Here is a 17,307-nt window from a genome sequence, read left to right on the forward strand (position 1 = left end):
AATGGAATCAGCCACTACTGAAATCGTACTTTCTCTTTCTCTCTGAAATCTGTATGTACAAAGTTAAAGATGTTTGCTACAGCTCCATTCCCTGCTGTTTTCTGATCATAGTACATGTGGAATATGAAGAAGTGGCTAAATAAAGATGAACTCAGAAAAACGAGTTATAAAAGTATTGAGTTTTGTGGTGAGAAATACCGAAAATATGGGACAAGAAAGGTGCCATTAACTTTACATCATGCAAAAGGCAGAGCTCAAGCCCAGGAAGAGTGCTGGATGTCTCTGTCTGGTCCCGGTAGTGCTCCTTAATTGTTCTTCTTGGAAATGGTACAAGTTCTAGGAGACGGAGAAGTGTCAGATGTAGTCAAAGGTTGACAGTGGCTTACTACACTTTCAGCTAGGGAAACGGGCTTAGTTCAGACCATTCTCTGCAGGTGGACTGTTTGTCTATAATCACCAAAAGCTGCTGAAGGGCAGGCTTCCTGATAAACTGAACTCAGAAACGTGGCCATGTACAGTAGCAACAAAGAATTGGAAGAATTCCATTAATACTGACATGCTCTTTTCAACCAAGGCAGAATCTTTCCTTGGGACATGTTCATAGCTAGTATCAGAAGAGTTTCCTTAAATATTAAATGTACACTTCCTAACCCAGAATTCAATTTACTTGCTCCATACCTATTTACTCCTCTTGCCTCTTCCACTTTCCTGACGTCCAAGAGCGAGCCTGATGTGGGCACTATTCCTACTCTGAGTAAGGGGGAACAGCTCTTCTGGGCTTTTCAAAGAAGTTGTTCAACAGAGCATTACAAACAAATAATCTCTTTATAAGCTGAAATATTGCCTGCATTTATCATTTTGAAAGATTTCTTCCAGTGCAAGTCTCTACTTAGGGAATACAAGTGGATCCAATGGCTGGCTAGGAATTCCACTGGCACCAAGACCACATCATACAGCCGGCCTATATAACACACCATCATTAGTCTAGGAGGGTTACAATGAGCAAAATCCCCATTATCCATTTTGTTGGTAAGGCTTTTGACGTGCTTTTTCATGGATCTTTATTTCCTTTATTTGTGGTTTCCTCTGTTCTTTTTTTTTCTCTCTTTATTTTGATCAGTGGAAACTTTTCCGAAAGTGATATCCTTTCTTTAAGATCTGTTTTGTTCATTATTTCACAAGATTGACTGTGGTTTGATGCTATATTGTTTCTCTTTGGGTTCTTTTCAAGGCTCTCCACATCTCTAACACAGAGGTACTAGTTTTCTATTTCAATGGTTTAGTAAAAGTTTATCTTGGATTCATGCCACCACATCAGGGATGACCTTTCTGTAGAAGGAAGGACTCAGAAAAGGAAAATGCTCAAGATTTCACAGGAAGAGTAGAGCTGGAAATGCTGATCTCACCAGGGCTGTGGCAAACAGACAAGGTGGCATTTGTGAAGGTCCTAAAAACAAACACCCCCAAACTTGATCATTTTTATAAAATACTGGTGACAACCCACTTCTTTCAATTCCCAAAGGAGAGAAGAAATTCCAAGATGCAAGCTAGGTTAAAGAACTGAATTCCAAAAAAAGAACACGTACTCTGACTTTTCTTAGCAAACATTTACTCACAGATTAAATATCTCACAACTGTCTTTACAACACACCTACATGCACACAGTGTATGTGTGCCTATTCTTTTCACTTGTCAGTCCAGGGATTATACATGCATTTCAGAGACAGAAGCTAAAATGCTAATCCGTAGCAAATAACAATTAGAACATTATTAATTTGGGTCTGATTCCAAAACCAAGTCAAGAAGCGTTTAGTGAAGTCAACTTTTGTGCAGTAGTGGTGCACAGGACTCCATTTTATAAATATACCACACATTATCTATTCTTTATATTTGTGGTTCCGTTTCTTTTTGTTCCTAATATTATTATGTGGGCCTTTTCTCTTTCTTTAAATTTATCAGTCTTTCCAGAGGTGATCCTCTCTATTGTTTGTTGTCGATTTCATTCATTCCTTTGTCAACTATTTAATGAATACCCATCATGTGCCAGATACTGTTTGAGGCATTATTCTCCCATGTGGCAGGCTGTACTAGGCAATTTATATATTTTTATTCTTTTATTTTTATTTTCATTAATTTATTCTGTTGTTCCTTTTATAGCTTTTCAAGTTAAACGATTAACTCATTTTCAAGTCTTTTTGTCTTTTTAATAAACGTATTTAAGCTTACAAGCTTCCTTTTGAGTGCATTTTGGCTATCCCACAAATTTGATATGCAGTACTTTTATAAACATTCAGTTCTAAATATTTTATAATTTTCATATTACCTTTTTAACATGATTACTAAGTACTCTATTTTTTCAAATTTTCAAAACACATGGACCTTTTCATTATTCCTAATTTAAGTATATTTTAGTTGAAGAGTGTGAACTGTTTGATATTGATTTTTTGAAACATGTGCAGCCTTCATTTGGACATAGTATATGCTGAATTTCTGTAAATGTTCCACATATACTTGAAAAGAATATATATTCTCCCTGATGGGCACAGGAGTCTATGCACAGGTATTAATGCTTTTCAGAGTTGTAACTCATAAGGGGGTTGTAAAATCAATTTAGGGGACACAATCAGAATTAAAAAAAGAATAGCAAATAGTATTTTGTGAAACTTTTATTTCATGTATAACACACCTACATATAGATATTTTTACTAGGTTGCATATAAAATGTATTTTTTTATTATGAGTGGTGGTCAAAAAAGATTAAAAGCCACTTATTAAAGCAAATTTAATTCTGCATTTCAAATATTCAAAATCCTCAGAAATTTTTATTAGAGTTACCTATCGGTTACTGATAGAAATATATTTGAACAAATCATCCACTATGATTGATGATTTGCCAATTTCCCTTAAAATCTTGTTAGCTTTTGATTTATATATGCTGAACTTATGATGTTAAGTGCATATAAGTGCTTTTCTTTATCCCTATTAATGCTTTTTGCTTCATTCTATTTTATCTATTGCTATACCCGTTCTCCTTCTAATTAGCATCACATGGTTTATCTTTTTCCAATCCCTTGCCTTTCTGTGAGATTTTATTTTAGGTATGTTTCTTTTAAGCAGCCTATAACTGAATTTTTAAAAAAAATGCAATTTGATAGTGTATCTTTCAATAGAAGAGTATAATCTGTCAACATTTATTGTGATTACTCATATATTTGGACTTATTTCTACTTTCTTAGATTTTGTTTTCCATTTACCATCCTTTTCCTTTGCTTTTTGTTTTCTTTTCCTGCCTTCCATTTGATTCACAAAGTTTCTACATTCCCCTCTCTCCCTCTCTGTTGGTTTCACAACTGCGGACTGTATATCAATTATATAGCTATTTTTTTCTCAGAAAATGTAAAGCCATTCAGTATTTCTGTCTTGCCCTTGACCTTGACCCAAACCTGTCATACATTCACTATCCACTGAATATTCTTGGTCCCTGCATCTTGTCTTTGTTGTCTTAAATGTGTTTTATCTTTTTAAAGAAGACCAACAATTATTTTTACAGTCAATAACATCTATTGATATTTTATAAATTTTGCACTTCATTGTTTCTTGTTATCCAACACTTCTGTGTTCACTTTCATCCTAGACAGTCTTTACTAGTTCTTTCAGTGAAGGTCATGGGTGGTATAGACTTTGAACATCCCAAATTACTTTAATTTTGCCTTCTCTCTTAAATGGCAGTTTAGCTATGTGTAAAATTCTAGACTGAGAGCTACTTTACCTCAACACTTTGAAGCTATTAGTTATTGTCTTCTGGCACCTATTATTGCCGAGGAGAAGAATGCTGGACTTGGTTTCCTTTGCAGTTAAAGTGAATTTTCTCTCAGGTAGTACGTAATACTTCTCTGTATGATTAATGTTCTACAATTTCACTATGATGTGATTAGAGGTGTATTTATTTGGTACATGGAATAAATTTTTTTGCCTAAGGATTCATGTCTTTCCTCAATTCTGGAAAATTCTCAGTTATTATTTTTTAAAGTACTACTCGTCCATCTATGTCTCAGGTCTCTCTCCTAATACTCCTATCAGAGTCACATGTCATGTTCCACAGATACTCCTATTAGACACATGATCCAACATGTCTGACTGGTCAAAAATATTAATATCATCTGTAAGGAATTCATGTTCCAGTTGTTGATTTTGTTGGCAATCTTTCTTAGTATTAGATTTATTCATGTGTTTTGGAATTTTGGTTTGCAGGCTCATTTTGAATAGGAATCATTTCCCCCCTTGTCTCTACTTGCTAAGTAGAGATACTCCTCCCTGTCTGAAGATTTTATAGTTGTCTCCACTGAAGTCCCCCTGACCCCAGTCCAGAACCAGACTTTACAATGGTATTATGGGGCCCTTGCCTCAGCGATACTTAGAAATCCAGGTCAGTTCTGAGACATGAACAGTTGCAAGGGTATGTCATTGTCTTCCTGACTCTATAGGCCCCCTAGTCTCATATAAAGATGTAGCCTCGGGCAGTGGGTCCATGCCAGTTTTATCAGTCTCCCATTAGGAGAGCCCACTGTATCCTTTAGCTCAGCGTTTTTCAACCTTAATACTACTGGGCTGGATAATTCTTTGTTGTGGGGGACTCTCTTGTGCTTTGCAGGATATTTAGCAGCTTCCCTAGACTCTACTCATTAGATGCCAAAAGCACTTCCCCCACCCCAATATGACAACCCAAAATGACTCCAGACACTATCAAATGTCCTCTGGGGGACAACATCGTCCCCGGTTGAAAAATCACTGCTTTATAGTCAATGAATGAGCCTGGGTTTAGTCTCTCCTCTTGGGTAAGGCACTTTCAGGCCCCAGTATAGCACAGGAGCTGAACTCTAGGCTGCCACCGCCTACTTCCAAAGTAGAGTTCAGAAAGCTTGTTGCTTCAGCCTCATTCACTGATTCTCATTTACTTCTGTACTTTTTGGGGCCAAGGAGATGTTTCCTTTGTTTTGAAGCTTAGCTACGCCCTTTTGGTTTTCTTCTTTGAGCTTTTTATCTATCAGTGCTATGTGTTTGCAGCAGAGGGGAACATTCAAGTGCGAACTATGGAGCCAACTTGACTGGGAGTCAGTAGGTTCAAATCTAATCTTTTGTTTTGTTTGAAACTAAGCCTTAGCCTTCAATACTCATTAGAGTTATTAGTGTTCAGGAAATCAGAATGTGTTTGAATTTCCATAGCCTTGCTAGCTAGAGCCAAATCACACTTATGAATATCAACTTACTAACAACAAAAATGCAATTTCTTTCAATAGGGAACAACAGCAGCAGCAGAAATTATGACAAAACCAATCAGCATGCACTGGACACTTAATATATGTCAGGGAATACATAATCACATTTAATCCTAAGAACAACTCCACGACGTAGGTAATATTTTACAGATAATGAAACAGAAGCTTAGAGGGATCCCTAAATAACAGTCCATTAAGTAAAGGAACCAGGATTCAAATCTAATCTGAAATCTTGGGCTGTTAATAACTGTGCTCTACTGCCTCCCATATTCCCCTCTACAAAGTATAAATAATTAATGATGAGATCATTGTTATTTAGTGATCCTTGATGCATACACCTTGATGCAAAATAGTGTCACCACCACAACTTCAACCACCACCATCCCCTCCACAACCATTTTCTGAGAACTTATTATGAATATAAGCTATATCAGGGGCTGGGGAATGAACTATCTCCCCTTTCTCAAAAATAAATGTCATGAAAGCAGGGCTCTTGTCTGTCTTCTCCACTGGTGTTATCATCAATATCTAGAGCAATGCATAGCACAGTGGACATTCAATATATATGTGATAAAAGGGTGAGGACAACATGTCTGTCCTAAGAGACTTATGAGAAGCGGAACACAAACAAAAAGGAAAAATAAGACAAGGAGGTAGATGGTAGAGTCAGCTGAGGAGTTGAGGATGGGGCAGTTGGGAAAGACACATGAAGGCAATAAACTAAAACCTGATCTTGAATAAAGGGCAGGACTTAGATTCAAGAGGGCTAAGGGCCTTCTGTGCAGAGGGGATGACATGAGCATGTAGGAAGAACGAATGGAAGCATGTGTGGAGCAGACCGTGCAAGGAGGTAGCGTAGTACAGGGAAGGTTGGAGGCAGAATAGAGGACACACTGCAGAGGCTTTAATGTCAGAGTAAGGACTCTCCACTTGATCTTGCAGGCACTTGGAAGCCTCCAAAGATTTCAAAAAAAAGTTCAAAAAACTATTTTAGAGATGATATTTTAAAGTTGCTTCTAGGCCTACTCATGTACCCTATTTCTTTAAGAACCAACTTGGATAGTTTAAAAACTTCTATCTTGTTCTGCTTGGGTTTTCTTTTTCTTCAAGAACCAATTTTTGTACTTTGTATTTTTCAAATATTATCTTTCATCCAGTTTTTAAAATGTAGTAGTATACAATTGTGCACAGTGTTCTCATAATTTTTCAATCTCTCCTATATCTACTTTTAAAAACTTTTTCTTATTTTTAATTCTCTCATTTTTATGGCAGAGCTATGTTTATTTTTCTCCTCCCTGATCCCCCTACCCCAAACTAAGGTTTTGAACTTAACTAATTTTATGGCCTGTTGTTCACTTTATATTGCTTTTCTTCCTGATTTCCTTTGACCTGTTTTTCTTAGCTTTGTTTTATTGACTCTTTTCTAACTCCAAGAAATGAAAGCTTAGTTCAGGTATGACAAATATGTGGCGTGTATATTCACCCCGCTCATCATATTCCCTGTCTGTGGTAGACATTACTAATCTATCAAAGCACTTCTTGCTGAACTCAGAAAAGTCCTCGTAATTCTTTTCAACAAAACACTCTGGGCAATCAGCTGAAGCCAGTATATCAGTTGAAGTCAATATGCCATTTGTATCTTGGTTAATTTCTTTTCAAACTTTTTATATTTTAAAAATGAAAATAACTAAGATTATGAATTTACCTTTGAGTACATCTTTAACTTCATTTCAAATATAAGTTTTGATATGTACAATTCTTTATTTTCATTTAAAAAAATTTAAGCTTTATTGAGGTATAACTGACATATAAAATTGTAAGATATTTAAGGTGTACATTGTGGTGATCTGATATATGTATACATTGTGAAAGGATTCCCCCATCTAGTTATTTAATACATCCATCACCTCATATATATATATATATTTTGGTGAGAACACTTAAGTTCTAATCTCTTAGCAAATTTCAATTATACAATATAGTGCTATCCACTATAGTCACCATATTTTACATTAGATCTTCAGATCTTATTCATCTTATAGCTGAAAGTTTGTACCCTTTTACCAACCTCTCCCTATTTCTCCCACCCCCCCAGGTCCAGGCAACCACTTTCCTACTCTTTGTTTCTATGAGTTTGACTTTTTTTCTTTAGATTCCACACATGTATAAGTGACACCATGCAGTATTTGTCTTTGTCTAGCTTATTTCACTTAGCATAATGCCCTCAAGGTCCATCTATGTTGTTGCAAATGACATGATTTCCTTCATTCTCACGAGTGAATATTTCATCGTATATATACGACAACTTCTTTAACCATTCATCTATCAAGGGACACTTAGCTGGTTTCCATGTTTTGGCTATTATAAATAATGCTGCTATGTACATTGGGGTGCATATATCTCTTCAACATAGTGTTTTCATTTCCTTTGAATATATTCCCAGAAGTGGAATTGCTAGATGATATAGTAGTTCTATTTTTATTTTTTTAAGGGAACTCTATACTGTTTTCCATAGTGGCTGCAGCAATTTACATTCCCACCAACAATGCACAAGGGTTCTCTTTCTCCATATCCTCATCAATGCTTGTTATCTCTTGTCTTTTTGATGACAGCCATTCTAACAGGTGTGAGGTGAAATTCCCTTGTGGTTTTAACTTGATTTTCCATGATAATTAGTGATATTGAACACCTTTTCATGTACCTGTTTGTCATTTGTATGTCTTCTTTGGAAAAATGTGTATCAGTTCCTCTGTCCATTTTTTAATTGGATTGTTTTTTTTGGTATTGTGTCATATGAGTACTTTATGTATTTTGGATATTGACCTCTTATCAGATATATGATTTGCAAATATTTTCTCCCATTCCATAGGTTTCCTTTTCAGTTTGTTGATGGTTCCCTTTGCTGTGCAGAAGCTTTTTAGTTTGATGTAGTCCTACTTGTTTATTTTTGCTTTTGTTGCTTTTGCTTTTGGTATCAGATCCAGAAAATCATTGCCAAGACTGACATCAAGGAGCTTATCCCCTACATTTTCTTCTAAAACTTTCACAGTTTCAGGTCCATTTTGAGTTGATTTTTATGTATGGCGTATGACAGTGGTCCAGTTTCATTCTTTTGTATATGGATATCCAGTTTTCCCAACACCATTTATTGAAGAGACTATCCTTACCCCATTGTGTATATTCTTGGCTCCTTCATCGTAAATTAATTGGCCATATATGTGTGGGTTTATTTCTGGGCTCTCTATTCGGTTCCACTGATCTATGTGTCTGTTTTTATGCCAATACCATACTGTTTTGATTACTAAAGCTTTGTAATATAGTTTGAAATCAGAAAGTGTGATGCCTTCAGCTTTGTTCTTCTTTCTCAAGATTACTTTGGCTATTTGGGCTCTTTTGTGGTTCCACACTATTTTTTTCTATTTCTGTGAAAAATGTCATTGGAATTTTGACAGGCATTGCATTGAATCTGTAGATTTCTTTGGGTAGTGTAAACATTTTAATAATATTAATTCTTTCAATCCATGAGGACAGAATATCTTTCCATTTATTTGTGTCTTCTTCAATATTTTTCATCAGTGTCTTATAGTTTTCAAGCATAGAAGTCTTTCACCTCCTTGGTTAAATTTATTCCTAGGTATTTTATTCTTTTTGATGCAATTGTAAATGGAATTGTTTTCTTAATTTCTCTTTCTGATAGTTCACTGTTAGTGTATAGAAATTCAACTGCTTTTTGTGTATTGATTTTGTATCCTGCAACTTCACTGAATTTGTTTATTAGTTCTAACAGTTTTTTGGTGGAGTGTTTAGGGTTCTCTCTATGTAATATCATGTCATCTGCAAATAGAGACAGTTTTACTTCTTCCTTTCTGATTTGGATGCCTTTAATTTTTTTTTCTTGCCTAACTGCTCTGGCTACAACTTCCAGTACTATTGAATAAGAGTGGCAAGAGTGGGCATCCTTCTTTTGATATGTACAATTCGTATTTTCAACATAGTTTGTAATATAATTTTGATCCAAATTACTTAAAAGAATGTTTTAAAATTCCAAAATTATTTGGGCATTTTGTCCAGACTTTTATTTTAATATTTACTTTTATTGCAAAGTGCTCAGAGAATGAGGACTGTATAATTTTTATTTTTTAAGGATTTAATTGAAATGTTCTCATTTTGAAAAATATTCCATGGGCGCTCTGCAGGACACAAAGTTGTATATCTATTAATTTAATCTTATTAATTATATTGTTGAAAACCCTTTATGTCCTTATGTTAGGTCCATTTTGCCTATAATAATGACTATTACTTCTATTTTCTTTCTGGAATTTATTATTTTAGGTTGAATCTATCTTTTCTCTCATCATTTTTATGTTTGTTTACTTTTCCTCAGAATTTTGGCAGAATTTTTGAAATCTGTCCTTTATTTTACTGATTCAGTTTTCTGTAGTGCCTGATCTCTGTTCACTGCTCAACCGACTTTCTCATTTCCATGCAATCCCCCCTGACCTCTGACTGCTTGCTCTATGCGATAGCTTCTTCTAGCTCTATACAGGGATACAGTCTACTTTTAAATTTTGTTAAGAATACACATCAGGTATTTTCTAAAATGTTGTTTTCTTTCTTGCTTAAACTTATTTCACAGATTGGCAGCTCCTCTGAATCTTACCCATGGAGCTTTCTTTTAAGCCATACCATCTATTCCAGGGCCCCAAGATTTGTTAGTATTTGCTCATCCTTAGAGAGGAAAGTCTAAGTTTGCCATTAAGAGCTTATGATCACAGAGGAACTGATATAGATTCTATCAAAGCTTGGTATAAATTCCTGCTCAAATCTTTTAAAAAGAGATTTCCATAATCAGATAAGAAAAAAGGGAAGTGAAGGATAGGAAATATCCAGCAGTTGTAACACCATTTTAACATCCCAGCAGGCAGGGATGAGATGTAAGATTTTAAATTAAATTACACAATTATGAACGACCAAAGGAAGAACACGACTTTCATGTACTTCTCTCCACTGGACCATACATACCCCAATGGCAACTTCTGGTTACATGTGGTTACTAGTACCCAGTTCTCTGACTGATGTCATTGTCCATGCCAAAAGCAAACTTTAAGATCTCCTAATGCCACCACTGAGGTCCAAATGCTGAGGGTTGGTAGAGGAAAGACAGTTTAAGTGGCAGACCCCTTGACTGGCCCTCACCTCTTCCTACTTCCAGGCCCTGCCCCTTAGAGTAAGAGGGTATTGTCTGGTATACTCCAGGTCTCCCACTACCTTCCTAGACTACACTCTCACAGGAAGGCAGTATATAAAAGCCCTCAATGTTGTTCTTCAATTCAATCCTTCTTGTGCTACATCTAATAGAAATTCTCCCAACACTTCAGTATGAGAGTGACACAAATTCTTGCTCCTTTCGAGTATTTCATTGGCCATTTAAGTGGTAAAACTGGTGTGGAAGGCAGAGGAGTAAGTTCCTAAGTGCTTACATTGCTTTTCCCCAAAGGTAATATTTTAGGATGATTCATCTGCCATTTGCTGTATAGAATGGATCTGAAAGGACTGGTAGAGGCCTTTGAAATCAGTGGTCTACTGGGAAGAGCCCGGGGTTAGCACAGTAGGTGACATGGATTCCAGCTTTGGCTCTACCACTGACCACCTGTGTACCTTGCTATACTCAGAGCCCTGCACTATGCCTCTATTCCTTTATCCTCCTTTATCTAAAATTCTATGATTATATATTTTAGAAACGTATAATTTAGAGAATTCTACATTTAAGGATGGATAAGCTGCAGATTCAATCATATTTCTTGAAACTACACAAAAGGCTGAAAGGCTGATAGAAGATGGTTAACCTACAATATGATATCTTCTGTGCTCCTATCAAGAAGCTACTTTTGGACCATTATAACTCCTGGTCATTTTACTTCACTTTAATGACTCATATGTTAAAAAGATGTAGCATACTTTTTTACCTGATTCTTAATTTTATATTTTTCTTTTTTTTTTTTTTAAGATTTTATTTATTTTATTTTTTGCCCCCAAAGCCCCAGTAGATAGTTGTATGCCATAGCTGCACACCCTTCTAGTTGCTGTATGTGGGACTCGGCCTCAGGATGGACAGAGAAGTGGTGCCTCGATGCGCACCCGGGATCCGAACCCGGGCCGCCAGCATCGCAGCGAGCGCACTTAACCACCAAGCCACAGGGCCGGCCCTATATTTTTCTGACATTAATCTCTGAGCATCATTCATCATATTGCTGACATCACTAAATATCAGGTCAGATTAATTGGTATTTGGTTGTACCATGCTGCTGAGCTCTTGACTGCGTTCCTCCCTCCTAATCCCTAGCAGCCTTTAATAAACACCACTGTCCTGGGTGCTGACACAGAACGGCAGTTACCTTCGATTTCCACTGAGGTCACCCTGGTGCAGAATATCCTACGACCAGGGTAAGGAAAGGTAATCCAGCTATTTAAAGAAAAGCGCTTTAGTTAAGTCTGGTGTTTCTTACACAGTTTTCCTTCTTCAGAGCAGTCCCAAGGTACAAAGGCTTTGACCCTGCCCTTCCAAATTCATCTCTCGTCTATGAGTTTTGCCCATGTCCCTGGCAAACTTTAATCTCCTCAGGTTTCTTTCTCCATATTTCCTGGACAGTGTGATTCTGGCTCTGAAAAAAAGGTCATTTACAAGGAAGAGACATATGCATGTAGTTGTTCAGAGGCTGTCATCCTTCTTAGTTCAGCTGACTTCCTGGAAGAAATACCACAAATAGTTTTGAAAGGAGGATCTAAAGTGGGTACTAAATTATGAAGTGTTGCAAACATTAGAAAGGAAAATCAAGAAAGGCTATTGGCACTACGGAAAAGGTAAAAAAAAAAAATCTAAATCATCTTTTCACAGAAATGACAAATGAGATTTAGCTAAGTATATGAACTTGAGAACTAGAACAAAGAACTGCTGGACCAAGAAGGGATGAGGAAAATGACTTTAAAGCATCAGGATTAAAAAGCAAATGTGCTCATAAAAAGGCTTTCAATGGAATAGACAGAAAACAAGTTATTTTGGTTAATTATTCAGTGGGAACAGTGGTTTTTGCTTTACAGATGGGAAACTGAAACCTTTAGAAGGAAAGTGACTTGAATATTATCATAAAGAAATAGGACCCCACTGTTCTGACTCTCAACTCCCTTTGCACCAAAATCCAAATGACATTCCATCTTTTATGTTCTATTGTTCTCTAAACTCAACCCTCTAGGATGTGGAAACTTTGATGCTCTTGGAAATTGCTTCTTTATTTGTCCAATGCCAACTTCTGTGCTAGGAGAAGTTTGAAGTTCAACCCAAAAACACAGGGCTTGGCACGGTCAAAAGCTCATTACAACTTCTCATTAGTCGTGTCTCTTGGGGCAACAATGGCATTCCTGAGAGTGACTCAGTCTCACCAGTCACAGCCGAGGGCTCCTGATTAATCTAAACGGAGCCAGAGGAAAGGCTGCAATAAACTCCAAGTAAATGAAGCAACACATCTTTCATGAAGAAAGTAAAAAATTACCTGAAAATTTCTCGAAATGTCATCTCAGTATTAATCATAATAATACCTAAAACTAATTTAATGTCTATTATGTACTAGGCACTGTATTTGTGTTTGACATTATTAATTCATTTATTTCTCTTAATAACCCTATGAGACATGTACTATTATTATTCCTATTTTAAAATAGGAAACTGAGGGGCTGGCCGGGTAGCGTAGTGGTTTAGTTCATGTGCTCCGCTTTGGTGGCCCGGTGTTTGCTGGTTTGAATCCTGGGCGCAGACCTACATACTGCTCATCAAGCCATGCTGTGGAGGTGTCCCACATACAAAATAGAGGAAGATGGGCACAGACGTTAGCTCAGGGGTAATCTTCCTCAAGCAAAAAGAGGAAGATTGGCAACGGATATTAGCTCAGGGCCAGTCTTCCTCACCAAAAACAAAAAAACATGAAACTGAGTCACAAAGATATTAAGTAACTCGCCATGCTGGCTAGGAACATTAATTACTTTAGAACAATAAGAATATATCAACTGATACTCAGAATCCTGATTTCAGGAGCCATGAAAAGTTTCTCTAGATTAAGAATAACTTCATCAATCCAAAAAAGGACAGAGTTTAATTTATAGCAATCTACCAATGACAGTTTCTTAGTGTTGTACATTCTTCAAACCTAGCATGGCAATATCAGATGTTAACAACAGGGAAAACTGAGTGTACTCACCTTTATGTGTACTATCTTTACGACTTTTCTGTAAATCTAAAATTATTCTAAAATAAAACGGTTATTTAAAAAAAGCTTTATCTGGATATCTCATAGATGGAACTTTTCATTGCATCAGTTCAAATAAAAATAATGCTATTCTTTTTCCTAAAAGTCAGGAGAATATTGAAAGCAGTGGGGCCCTCATAACACTGTACATTTTCTATGTTAAGTGGGAGAATGGTAAGGTCTCCATTAGTGCTAACTTATTTAGCTTCAGAGACTTGTGCTAGAGTTTTAAAGGCAAATTGGAAACTATTTCCTGGAACAATGCCTCACAGCATGCCTTTTGATACTTGGATTATATTTCTTAAATTCTGAAGAAATCTTGCGTTTTCTCCCCTTCTGTGCATTTTTGGTGCTGAGCTGTTTCCGGTTTTCCCACAGTCCTGCCTGTCAGAGAGAAGAAACCACAAAAATGCAGCAAAGGAAAGTTTGTCCATAGAGCTGCAATCCCATCTCAGAGGGCTGAAGACTTCTCCTGCCAGCAGTGAGTGGCGTCTTCAGACGTCCACCCTGCCGCCTGCCGACGGAGCCCACCTCTCCACCAGCAGACCAGCTAGCCACCCGGGCCACCATGGGCCATCTCAGGGTACCAACAGTAACTGGAGAATCCACAAAGCAGGAGCACACTGGCAAATTCAACATTCATATCTGACTCGCTAATTTTCCTCCCTAACTGTGGGCTTCTCAAACTTGTGAGGGAGAGTGTGGTTTTAGAATGCTTAGGATGGTGATGAAGCCTTAGTAAGTTCTTACACATGCTAGGTCTTGTTCTATGTACTTTACATGTATTAACTCTGCTAATATTCATCAACTGTCCTCTATGAAGTAGATACTCTTATTATCTCCACTTCACAAACGAGAAAACTGAGGCCAAGAGATTAAGTAGTCTGTAACTTGCCGAAGGTCTCAGGTTGGTAAAGTGTGGAGTGGGGATGTGAATACAGGTGGTCTGGCTCCAGAGGCTGTGCCCTTAAGGATTCGTCTCTGCTCTTTCCAGGGTAAGGGGCCATACAGCTTCCTCGCTATTGTGCTATTTGGCCTTCAACCACAAACTGCAGCCTTCCCACTGCCCTTCCCTACTGCTCCAGAGAGTTCTGTAAAGTCATTACAATGCCAATTATTCCTCAAACAGTGCTTGGCACTTAGTAGGCGTTTCATAAACATTTGCTGGATAAATGAATAATGGCAGCAATAAAATTAAAACAGCCACAAGGGATGTTTTCAATCCAAATCCAGAATTTGATTCACCATCCCAGGGCAAAAAGTGGTAACCGCTTTTTCTATGTCCTAGGATTCTGTCTTACAACTAAAATCGAATTTGTGAAGCACAAATGAATAAGGAGCCTTAATGAGAGCAAAAGAAATACACACATCTCCTCCAGGTGTTTGTCCATCAGGGAATGCCCACCTCTTCCAGACAGCTTGGAAAAGTTCTCCAATTTTAAATGGAGAAGGGCTGCTAAGACCAACGCTCTTTATCAGTCTATTTCTGGTTCACTAGCTAAAAAATGGCTGGAGGTAGAGTGAAGGATGTGACCTAAAAAATCTGATTCAGGCATGGAAATGTCTTTTTTGAGGTAAAATAGGTAGACTACAAAAGATATTAGAAACACTGTTGCTACACAGAGCCTGTTGACTAATGTCAACAGAAATCTCCCCAATAAAATCCCAATCTTACGTCTTCCCATTCAAATGCCTAAAAGTGAACAAATCAACAAGAGTGGGAGGCAGGGGAAGGGTGCTGAATTTCATATGAAATTGAAAAGATCTGAGTCTGTAGAATGACCAAGAGAAGAATACATCCAGGAGGAAGTTTTCATTTCCTTTCTCCAAGCCCACAGTTCAGCACTGTTACCTGGTGCACCGTCTGACTGTAGCTCCTGCCAGAGGCCGGAAGAGCTAGTTAGCAAAGACCCTGAATCCTGCCAGTGGCAGCTCTCTTCAATCCCTGGGGAACCTAAAAGAGCAGTGCCTGCCCCTCCCACGGGGTAAAGCCCAGACGTGGGCATGCTGCCATAGCTCCCCAGGTGGTTCTAATCTGTAGCCAGGTCTGAGAACCAGAGTTAGCCTTTGTTCCCCATCAGGTGTTCTTATTTTCAACATTTTAGTACAAATTGTCTTGAAGACTCCATAAATAAAGAGTACTGTTAGCAGAGAATTGATACAACTCAGAAGAAATTCAACAGAAGATTATTGAAAACTTACTTGGAAGTCCTCTGGGATGTTGCCTTTCTGAGAACTTGTTTGTGATTGGATGGGGGTTTGGGGACCAGGGAGGAGGAAGAACTTGGAGATGGCACCACTTTTTGGGGCAGAGTGGTTGGCTTCTGGCCACTAGCTGTGGCACTTGAAATTCTGCAAGCTGCACCATTATTCATTGTCCATAAATTGGAGTTAGGTAGTGTCTGGCTGCCAAAGATTGCCTACAAAGAAAAAGAAAAAAATGATTGATGGAGATGCTCTTCACAACCCATTTGCTATAAGTGAATAACTGGTTTGTAATCTTAAAGTGGGACCAAAAAAAATGGAAATCGTTAAAGTAATTTTTTAGGAAAAACTTCTCTAACAATGCCAGTGCAGGTCCAGATTCAGAGACGGGAAATCTCTTGAAGCAAAGAGTTGAGATGGTCTTGTTGAAAGTACACTGGGCTAGGAATCAGGGCATCTGGGTACTATGTATCGGTCCACATGTATGATTTAGAAAAGCACTTGGTCTCTCTTCATCTTAGTTTTCTTCATTGCTAAATTCAACAAATATTTAACAAATGTCTCCTAATGGGTGTCAAGTACTAGAAATACAGCACAGAACAAAAGTGACTTGAAGCTGGACTCAAATTCCAGCCCACTCACAGAACTTTGAACTCCTCTAGAAGGTTTGCACATTTGAGGAAAGGGAAGAAGCCAGTGTGGCTAGGGCAGAGTGAGCAAACAGAGAGAGTGGAGAGAGGAGGCTGGAAGAGAAACCAGGAGCCAGACCATGCATGGCCTTGAGGGCTATTTGTAGAATTCTGGCGTAGTAACACCTTTTTGACCTAAAGATTAACACAAGACTTTACATTTGAAAACACATTCAAAGTAAAATTACTACATGAATACTAGTTATTATATGAACACAAGATCAACACAAGGGTATTTTTGCTCAGAGAGTAAGCCTATAAATAAAGACCTACAAATCACCATCTAAACATCACAAACACCAACATATACCTATAGTTAGCATGTAAACATATACTTCACCAAATAGATGCTTAAAAAATTCTTACAACTTATTTACCTCATTAGAAATAATCTTTTGTGTCACAAATTTTGTTTCTGATCCTTCAATACTATAAACACTGCTTTTAATACGCATGCATTATAAAAGCTTTAAATGTAAAATAGCATTAAGAGAAAAATAATATAATTGAAAAAATACATAGGACTTTTAATTAAAAGGATTTCTGGCAATTGATTTCCATCTGTAGACATTACATTTAAAGAGACATAGGAGAAATGTCATTTCCTCATGGCGAGGCCTAAAGGAATCAGATCAAGTGCTCTTAGGAACATTCATCTTTTAGATAGATTTCACTAGTATTATTTTTGTCTGTTATGAATTTTATTTTTTAAGATATAGAAGATGAACTGGGTAGCTTTAGTAAAATGTTAACCAACCCTTCTATACTCATCCTTGGAATGTCCCATTTCAGGGAAATGTGCCCAAAGGCCCTGGGCTAGGCAGATATGAGGGGATCAAG

At 37.3% G+C, this 17,307-nt stretch overlaps 1 protein-coding gene across 16 annotated transcripts in view; it reads right to left on the bottom strand.

The window, feature by feature from the left end:
* The window catches only part of TTLL5 (tubulin tyrosine ligase like 5), a 300,941-nt gene that overhangs the window by 57,026 nt on the left and 226,608 nt on the right, over window positions 1-17,307 (bottom strand). For 14 of the 16 annotated variants that reach the window (XM_087448166.1, XM_014784427.2, XM_014784432.2 and 11 more), the window contains one exon: window positions 15,776-15,993. In XM_087448166.1, coding sequence (XP_087304292.1) covers window positions 15,776-15,993 — 218 coding nt within the window. Of the gene's footprint in view, window positions 1-13,282; window positions 13,958-15,775; window positions 15,994-17,307 lie in introns of those variants that run through there. The other 2 variants (XM_087448167.1, XM_087448170.1) reach the window with 2 other exon arrangements.

Source organism: Ceratotherium simum, chromosome 24, assembly GCF_057802395.1.
Source record: "Ceratotherium simum simum isolate JZ-2026a chromosome 24, ASM5780239v1, whole genome shotgun sequence".
Classification (NCBI taxonomy): Eukaryota; Metazoa; Chordata; class Mammalia; order Perissodactyla; family Rhinocerotidae; genus Ceratotherium; species Ceratotherium simum.